Here is an 8975-nt window from a genome sequence, read left to right on the forward strand (position 1 = left end):
AACTAATAATGCATCAAATAATCCATTAAAAAACAAGATAAGAATTAATCATAATTCAAGGACATGGTTAATGGTTGGGCTGCCAATTGAACTTTGAAGAATTTGGTCATAGTTTTCTTCTTTTTGTTGGTTTGGAATAGGCTGAATTGAACATCTTTGTTAAGAAAAGTAGATTGATTAGACAAGACAAAAGACCAAACACAGTCGTGAGTCGATTCACCCAATGAAATTATTTTCAAAATTATAAACCTTTGTATTTAGATATTAACTCCAGATTTTATGAAGCCATACGCTTTCCTGTTCCGCCAAAAACAGTTGAATAAGGATAGAATTTCCTTTAAGATTTTTTTTCCCGGGAAACTGGTATTCGTGGTGATCAGTTTCAGGTCTTTTTCCCTTCACGTTTTCTATTTTCTTTCTTTTTCTCTCAAGACTCGAGAGAGAAGCATAAACTTGTTTCTTTTCATATTTTCAGTTAAGGAGGCGAAGGTGATTTAATCGTGATTTTGGAGCGCTTAAATACACTTCCAGACGTTCCAGTTTCCATCAGATCGTTTTCAGTTGTTCTCAATCATCTTTTCTTTCAGGTAAGTAAATATTTGTAGCTTCTTCTTCTTTTTTAATCTTTTATTTAGCTTAGTTCTCCGTTTGTTTCTCGAGAAAACTTCTCGGTTCACCCGCAGCCTATATAAGCATTATGATATTTAAACCTTTTTCAAGTTAGTTTTCCAGTTTTCCAATAGTTTAATTTTTCAGTCTCTTGTTCGTACTTGCTTTCTTTCCTTTCTTTTTCTCTGGTTATTAAATTTTATTAGTAAAAAAGAAAAAGTAATTGAAAAGGTGGTTGAATCTAAGATTTTTTAAGGAATAAAACCGATTTTTATGCTACTTTTGGGGTCTGGTTTATGTTTTTGGTCCGCATCTTTCAACCTAAGCAAGCACGGTGCATGCTGTTAAAATAAAAATAAAATTATAGGACATTAGTAGAAAAGTAAATCTCATGTTTACTTGATTATGGAGCTATTGAATTTATGATAGGAATATCTCTGCTTTGTGTTTGTCCGACGACCGTGATCTTTTGCCAAATGGGTAGCACATGGTGTTGCTCTGTGGAGTTACCAGTTGAGGGTTATGTGGAAGTTCTTAGGTGGTACTCAGTAGCTTCTTATCGGGGATTCTTGCTTATCTTTTGCTACTATATAATAATGAAATCCTTGGAGCAAGTGTTGAAGGGTCTCATTAGCTTGTCTTTTGGTGTCTGCTTTTTGTAAATTTAATTGAACTAGGATATGGGTTTAGAGTTCGGTGCAACGCCCATGAAGTTGCTGCCTGAATCTCAGTTCTGGTTATTGTCCATTTTGTTGATTTTATCTGTAACTATTTGTTTTGCTTCATATTTTAATTAAAAAAAAAACTGGTCTTCAGGTCTTTGTGCTGAGGTTTTCTCTTTGTTTTATGTAGAATGGGCAACTGAATGGCTGCTAAATAATTTTCAAGGCTCTTGCAATCTGAATTGCCCATAGTTTGTTGTGAATATACAATACGATGAATTTAAGTAGAATGGGGATCTTTACACGCAGGTTCACATCTTATGGCGCCCTTCGTATTATGTCTAATTGTGTATATGTGTAGAAAAGGTTACTATGATGCGGAAGTAATTTAACTTTTATTCCAACTCGGTGACTGCAGTACGGGTAGTAGAAAGCCAAATGAGAGCATGAGATCTATTGTGACAACATTTGTTGGAGTATTTTTTGGCTTCTTAGTAGGAGTATCTTTCCCAACTTTGTCATTAACAAAGGTAGGCAAACTATTTCCCCCCTTTTAATTTTGTATTCATTATTATGCATCTAGCAATAATGATCTTTCTGATCTGTGTAATGGAACTTTTGTGTTTGGCAGTTCAGTCTATCATCCGACGTTCTTACAACCATCGATTTCAAATACACTGAGTATACAAAGTCTAGCCTCTCAAGCCCAACTCCTTTGCAGCATCTACTGGGTAATAATAGTTCTGTTAATGCCACATCAAAAAAGGTATTTCTACACCAATTTAAAATCACTCAATGCATAATTTGAATAAAAACATAATTTTAGTAAAATCAAATTTTTGGAACAAGGTTCTGGGTGGTTTTTCACGGTAGGTTTCACCCTTCAGGTGTTCTTTTGGGCGACTATTGTCCTATAAAGTTACAATACCTGCCCGGTCTTTTCTTGTATATTTGTTTGCCAAAGTTTTGGTTTGTGAGGGGACATTAGAATTTATTGTATAGTTTTCTCTATGCACGTTTAGTATTCTACACCAATTTATCTATTCATGTTTACCTGCTTCTATATTGTATTATAGAATGTAGGTATTTATTGAATTCTTGACAAGGGAGTAGGAGTTTTTCCTCGGGAAATAAGGATAGTGTGATTCTTATGCCATTCAATCTCCTGAATGTAAAGACTTTTTCTGCTTCATTTAATACAAAATTGAACCTGATAGTTCTCAGGGTAATACATATATGGTTCCCTTGGTTTAACTCTAGTATACATGAATTGAAAAAAATGGCACCTGTTGTTCGTTCTTAGCTCAGCAGGTTTCTATACATGAATGACCATGTGCATTTATGATCTGTATATGCATACAATTTCTTGCATATCCAGATGCATCATTAAGTTAATCTTTTACTATCTTCATGTTCCTAAATGATATGATTTATATGATTAATGATTTTGTAGGATCTGATTAATAATATGGTGCTATTATAAATTTCTAATATGCAATGTTTTTCTGCTTCTTTTATGACCTGTACAGATTTGGGTCCCATCAAACCCTCGAGGTGCAGAAAGACTACCACCAGGAATTGTTAGAGCTGAGACAGACTTATACTTACGCAGATTGTGGGGCAAGCCGAATGAGGTGTGTTTCCTGAACCCTTTGTTGGTTATATTTTGAACCCTGAATTCCTTTCAACTTTCTAGTGTACACGTGAATACATTTATCTCTGGTATGTATAGATAAATTGCTTTGGTTTTGATTGAATAAGCTTTATAAATGAAATATCACTTTTGAAATTGTTGGAAAAATCTATCGTTACAAATTTTATTGTTCTTGTTAATTTTTGAATGTTTGATGCATATAGAGGGAAGTGGTCAGGGTGTTGGACGGGATTTTCGAATTACTGTCCGGGAAGCAAGGGTTTTGTGCTATGAGATGAAATAATATCTGCATCTTTTATTCCTTCAGCATAAAACCTTTTCAAATGCCTAGAGCCTAGTACATTTCAGGAACTCAGAAAGGCAGATTTTAGTGTCTGAGAGGTTGTTTTTGTATTGTTAATCGCCATTCACATGATAAAAACCATTATTGTTCGAGTCCATAGATTTAACAAAGGGACATTCTCTTACCCTGATTGTGGTTTGAAAATATCGGCATCTACAGGACTTGACCAGCACACCCAAGTATCTTGTCACATTTACTGTTGGTTATAATCAACGAAAGAATATTGATGCTGCAGTTAAAAAGGTACCTCTCTCCCTCTCTCTCTCTCTCGATGCACATGTGTGCATTAAGTATGCATGATTTTGTGTCTGAACGCGTGTGTGAAGAGTGCATCCTTATACACATCTTTTTGGAGGCATTTCTGGAAGATAGGCAGGATGCTGAGGTGGGATGGAGTTTTCTGTGGCTTTTGATTCCGAACTTTGCATGTTGTGACTAAAAAAGTGCTTCCAACAGTTTTCAGGGAATTTTACCATCCTTCTCTTTCATTATGATGGTCGAACAACTGAATGGGATGAGTTTGATTGGTCAAAGGAGGCAATACATGTGAGTGTTCGGAGGCAGACTAAATGGTAAGTAGTTAATCTAGATTCTCAAATTCAAGTCCTTTTGCTGTCAGGATTGGATGCAATGACTAGTTCTTGCGTTCCTTAATGTGTTTAAAAATCTAACTTAATATTTTAATTACCTAGGTGGTATGCCAAGAGGTTTTTGCACCCTGACATCGTGGCACCATATGATTACATATTCATCTGGGATGAGGACTTGGGGGTTGAGCATTTCAATGCAGAAAAGTGAGCATTGAACATTCCGGGACTTCTTAACAAATTGTTTGGTCAACCCATTTCCTTTAAAAAGAAGACCTTAAAACAATTTTCTTCTTTTTAAAAAAAAAAATTCAGATACATTAAACTGGTGAGAAAGCATGGACTGGAGATTTCGCAACCTGGTTTGGAACCGAGGAAAGGGTTAACCTGGCAAATGACAAAGAGGAGAGGAGATCGTGAAGTTCACAAGTAAGAAGCAGTAGGCTATTACACCAGGATTCGTCTAAGTCAGCTTAATTCATTGAATGTTAAATAACTGTTTCCATCTTTGAATTCTGGTCCAGAGAAACAGAGGAGAAACCAGGCCGGTGCAATCATCCGCATGTTCCTCCCTGTGCAGCGTATGTATAGCTTTGAGCATTTTTGTTTATGTATCATGCTTTTAATTCTCCATAAGCTCGGTAAATATTAACTTCCCTTTTCTTTCATAAATGTAGGTTTGTTGAGATAATGGCTCCTGTGTTCTCACGTGATGCATGGCGATGTGTATGGCATATGATTCAGGTATCGAGGTTCTTATTTTGGTTCATTTTAACATTGCTGCCCTCCCATTGTTTTCTTGGCATTACTCACTCTGCTGTTTATCTTGGACAATTTGTAGAATGACTTAGTCCATGGGTGGGGTCTTGATTTTGCCCTCAGAAAATGTGTAGAGGTTAGCATTCTGTTGCTCCCGTCTCTGTTGTTTATCTTCTTCCGTCCTTGAATCTATCCATGTTTGTAATTGTTCCTGTCACGACCGGTCAATCAACCAGGTACTCTTATTTGACCTGTTCTCGTTAGATAAAATGGAGTTGTGATAAGGACTGCTATAGGGAACATTATCAACTTGTAAGCACAATGCCGCATGAGTTGACACATAAAAAATGAGAGTACCTTATTGATCCACCGGTCGTGATAGTTCCATTCCCCTAACTCTTTAGAAATGACTTCTTTGTTCATCGATTGGATTACCGTTCACTAAGTAGGGTTGTATATCTTGAAAACAGCCCGCACACGAGAAGATCGGCGTCATAGATGCTCAGTGGATTGTTCATCAATCTGTTCCCTCTCTTGGGAGCCAGGTAATGAAAACTTTCCTCTTATCTTCCAATTTTTCCTCCTTTTTCTTACCCTCATTAGTTTACAGTTTTGGAGTTAAAATGATTTGTTTTTTTGGTAGGGAGAGTCGGAAAACGGGAAGGCGCCATGGAAAGGGGTACGTATGCATTATTTATTTGCTGTCTTCCAATTTTCCTTATTTTGGAGTTAATTTGTTAATTGTGAAATTGGCAGGTAAAGGAGAGGTGTAAAAAGGAATGGAGTCTATTCCAAACGCGGTTTTCAAGGGCGGAAAAGGCTTACTTCAAGTCTCTAAACAATACTTCTCATTAGGTACAGCCATATTATTCATTATTAGTTTAGTCCCTGCACTGCTTATTTTCTTTATCATTCACTTAGAAACTGTAGATGACAACATTATTTTTGTATCCCATTGTTCACTTAATAATCGTTACTTTTTTGGTCCTAAAATGAAAAATAATGCTTTCTTAACCAAACTTTGCCTACAGGGGGGAAGATAATATGATATGAAAATTCCAATTGTGTATTTACTCTCATCAATACCACTTACAATCATCTAAACATTAGAATAAATTGGGTTGGATGGATCTTTCTCAAAGTGAATCTTTACGATATCTATTATGGATTAAGTCGATCAATGAATCAGATATAGATGATTATATCAAAAAAGTTTATTTAGAAAATAAAATTAAAAATCAATATAACTTGCTCTGGGATGTAGACGCGATAACTTTACTAAAGGTGATAATGTCTTTTTACTATCTTGACTTCCAAAACTAATTTGAACTCGCCGGAAGGAAATGACTTGTTACACTAAAAATAAGCTATCGGTACAGTCGGAACCATGCCTGTAACTTAAATCACTATGTTTTTTTTTTCTTTTCAAATCACCAGTGAGATAGATTACAGTCTCATCATTTTTTTTTGGTAAACTACACATTTAATATCTAAATTATTAATTTTAATTCGTTTTAGTACCTAAACTTTCAATTTTTTTCAAAATCATATTTAAAGTTTAGTTTTTGTTTCATTTTTAGTACAAAAATTTAAGTGTTGAAAAAAATTTAAAAAAGAAGTACCAAAACACGTTAGCACCTAAACCATATTTAAGTTTTGGAAAAAAAGTTTAGGTACTAAAATAGACTAAAACTGATAATTAGGTACTAAACGCGTTAAATTTTAACAAAAGTATTAAAATGAAACAAAAAACTAAATGTTAAGTATAGTTTTTTAAAAAAATATTAAAAGTTTAGATATTAAAATGGATTAAAATCGATAGTTTAGGTACTAAATGCATAATTTACCCTATTTTTGTTTACAATTGCAGTCTCTATCATTAAGACTATGATAACTATTCTTTTTGTCAATCAATCGGTGGTGTAATTATATGCTAAATTCAAAACGTATCCATTTTGTATTAAATTTCAGTAGTGACAAGTAGCTATCAGAATCTTTTTCTGGGTGTCCTGTTTTAATGTAAAAATCTTGAGAAATGCAGTCCAGTGGCAATGGGGGTCCAAGAAGAAATGGACAAAAAGTATTTGAAGCAGGAGGTGCATGTTTAAGATTTGAAGATCGTTGTGTGGATGCGACGCTCACAATCACATGGCGATGGGCGAGTGTCCTTTTAAAAGGGACCATTGGTAGCTTTGTTTCGTAGCACAAACTTTTTCATAACAAAAGTTTCCATTTTGTTCCCTTTGATATTTTAAAGACAATTTAGGAGAATTCTATAGTTTAAGAATGGAATGTTTATTCCTTTTAATAACAATGGAAAATTAATAAGTTTTATTTTATGGTGAAATTATGCCATTATTTTATATGTATACATTTTGGATTTAGTCATTACATTTCAATTTAATCTATTTTCATTATTATATATTTGAATTATAAAATTTTAGTTGTGATTCAAACAATATATAGATAATATAATTAAATTTTGATATTATTTCAAACAAGGTAACAGATGTACTAACAAAGCTCGAGAATCATAATTCTATGAACGTCGTTCTTTTTGACGTTGTCCCATCGGACATTCATGTTCCTAAAAACTTAATGTATCTGAATAACTCTCCTTCCTAATTAAAAAAAAATTGTAAAAGTTTCTATATATTATACATCAATATTTAGATTCCATTTATGTTATCTAAGTTGATTGTTTTAAGTTTTTAATTAAATCATATTATCTATATGTATCCTTTGAATCAAGCTAAAAATTAACAATTTTAACAATTGTTTTAAGTTTTTAATTAAATCATATTATCCAAGTTGACTGACGTAAACTTACGCGGCATCTGGAAGTCAAGAAACTTCGTGCGGCCCCATCCTTATGCCACAATCTCCCACCTCATTGGCCACATCATACTTCAGCAAGACACGTGGCCTCTCCTAGTTTATCCTCCAGGTTACCCCCCAGCTCTTGTTTTTTAAAATCATGAACTCAATACATCACCAATCTCTCACAAATCTTACACGTGTCACCACGCGTACCCAATGAAGCCACCCTTGGTTAAGCCTCACAAACCATGATTAGCACACTGGTAGTTAGCATCAGCTCCCTCGTGTATATTTATCACCCCAACTTGTTATGTTGGTGTAAAAACAGGTGCTCGTCTATTGATGTATTTTTGTGGAAGCTGCTTTCCCTTGTCAAATTACTTTCCTGGAAAAGAAAGTGTGTTTTTCCAGGGGGGAAAACGATGGGGTTGTCCAACTTTCCTAGTGCATCCGAAGGGATACTTCCAATGCTGGTACTGAACACGGTTCTATCAGTGGCTTTGTTGAAGAACATGGTGAGATCTTTGCTGCAAGTGATGGGTGCAACTTGGAGCAGCAATTTCTCTGCTTCGAATTTAGATATCGACGACTCGGATGAGTTCCAGGACGATACCAGGAATGCAAGGAAGAGAAGGGTATCGATAACCCGATTCAAATCCTTGTGCCACCACAGGCACTACCACTCATCCGCGGCTTCCGGCGGATGTTGCGTGTGTTTATGCGGGTTCCAAGCTGACGAGGAGGTGAGTGAGTTGTCTTGCAAGCATTTCTTTCACAAAGGCTGCTTGGATAAGTGGTTCAACAACAAGCATAGTACCTGCCCTCTTTGCCGAGCTGCTAACTAGAGAAATTCGGGCTTATTCGGATCAGACCTACTGTTTTCTTTTCTTTTTCTCCCTTCTTGGTTCATTTATGAGCATACAAGATTGTCCTTTTTTTTTTCTTTTGCTCTCTCTTCTGTGTGTTTACAGTGTGTACAAGTACCACAGACAGTGTATCAATAAAAGAATTAATGGAGGGGTTGAACAAATTTTGATCCTTTATGTTTATGTTGTATGATATCAGATGGGACCATATTTCTTCAATGGAAGTAACCTTTTGTATACTGCAAGATTCATGTACTTAATAATGGGCATTGTTCAGAGTTGTCTGTGATGTCTATTATGCTGTTTTGCTATTGAGACAAAAATTCAACTAACAGTGAAGACGGTAACGGTATATTTTAGATATTGTTAAGCTGGAAACAGTTTTGGAACCATGAAGAAGGATCCACAGCATGCAGGTAACTGAGATGTAAGATTCAGTGTTGTCATATCCTATTATTGTTTTAAAAGATTCACAAGATTCCCTTTCTGTAAGCTAAATAACCTACATTAAAAATCACCTATGCATGTTGATTTTACTATATAAATGGACCCAAAATCTGGATTGGATGAGGCACTTGGTTGGTTTCTGTATCTCAAAAACCCAGAAGTTTCTTCATGTGAAGAAGACCATGTTCTACCAACAGATCATACCAAAATTTGACCTCAAAATTTGTC

At 35.1% G+C, this 8975-nt stretch overlaps 2 protein-coding genes across 2 annotated transcripts; both read left to right on the forward strand.

The window, feature by feature from the left end:
* Positions 1 to 480: 480 nt before the first annotated feature.
* Positions 481 to 5514, forward strand: LOC120170992. The gene is made up of 15 exons (XM_039178820.1): positions 481 to 587; positions 1426 to 1580; positions 1690 to 1801; positions 1903 to 2037; positions 2801 to 2905; positions 3428 to 3511; positions 3725 to 3840; positions 3961 to 4062; positions 4171 to 4284; positions 4380 to 4436; positions 4533 to 4599; positions 4697 to 4750; positions 5085 to 5159; positions 5258 to 5293; positions 5371 to 5514. The coding sequence occupies exons 2-15, from the start codon at positions 1546 to 1548 to the stop codon at positions 5467 to 5469; spliced, it is 1191 nt and encodes a 396-aa protein (XP_039034751.1). The 5' UTR covers positions 481 to 587; positions 1426 to 1545; the 3' UTR covers positions 5470 to 5514.
* Positions 5515 to 7770: 2256 nt separating this feature from the next.
* LOC120167074 (probable E3 ubiquitin-protein ligase XERICO) lies at positions 7771 to 8464 on the forward strand. Its single transcript, XM_039176202.1, has one exon. The coding sequence runs from the start codon at positions 7857 to 7859 to the stop codon at positions 8277 to 8279; it is 423 nt and encodes a 140-aa protein (XP_039032133.1). The 5' UTR covers positions 7771 to 7856; the 3' UTR covers positions 8280 to 8464.
* The last annotated feature ends 511 nt before the right edge of the window (positions 8465 to 8975 follow it).

Source organism: Hibiscus syriacus, unplaced genomic scaffold, assembly GCF_006381635.1.
Source record: "Hibiscus syriacus cultivar Baekdansim isolate YM2019G1 unplaced genomic scaffold, ASM638163v2 tig00003041_pilon, whole genome shotgun sequence".
Lineage (NCBI taxonomy): Eukaryota > Viridiplantae > Streptophyta > Magnoliopsida > Malvales > Malvaceae > Hibiscus > Hibiscus syriacus.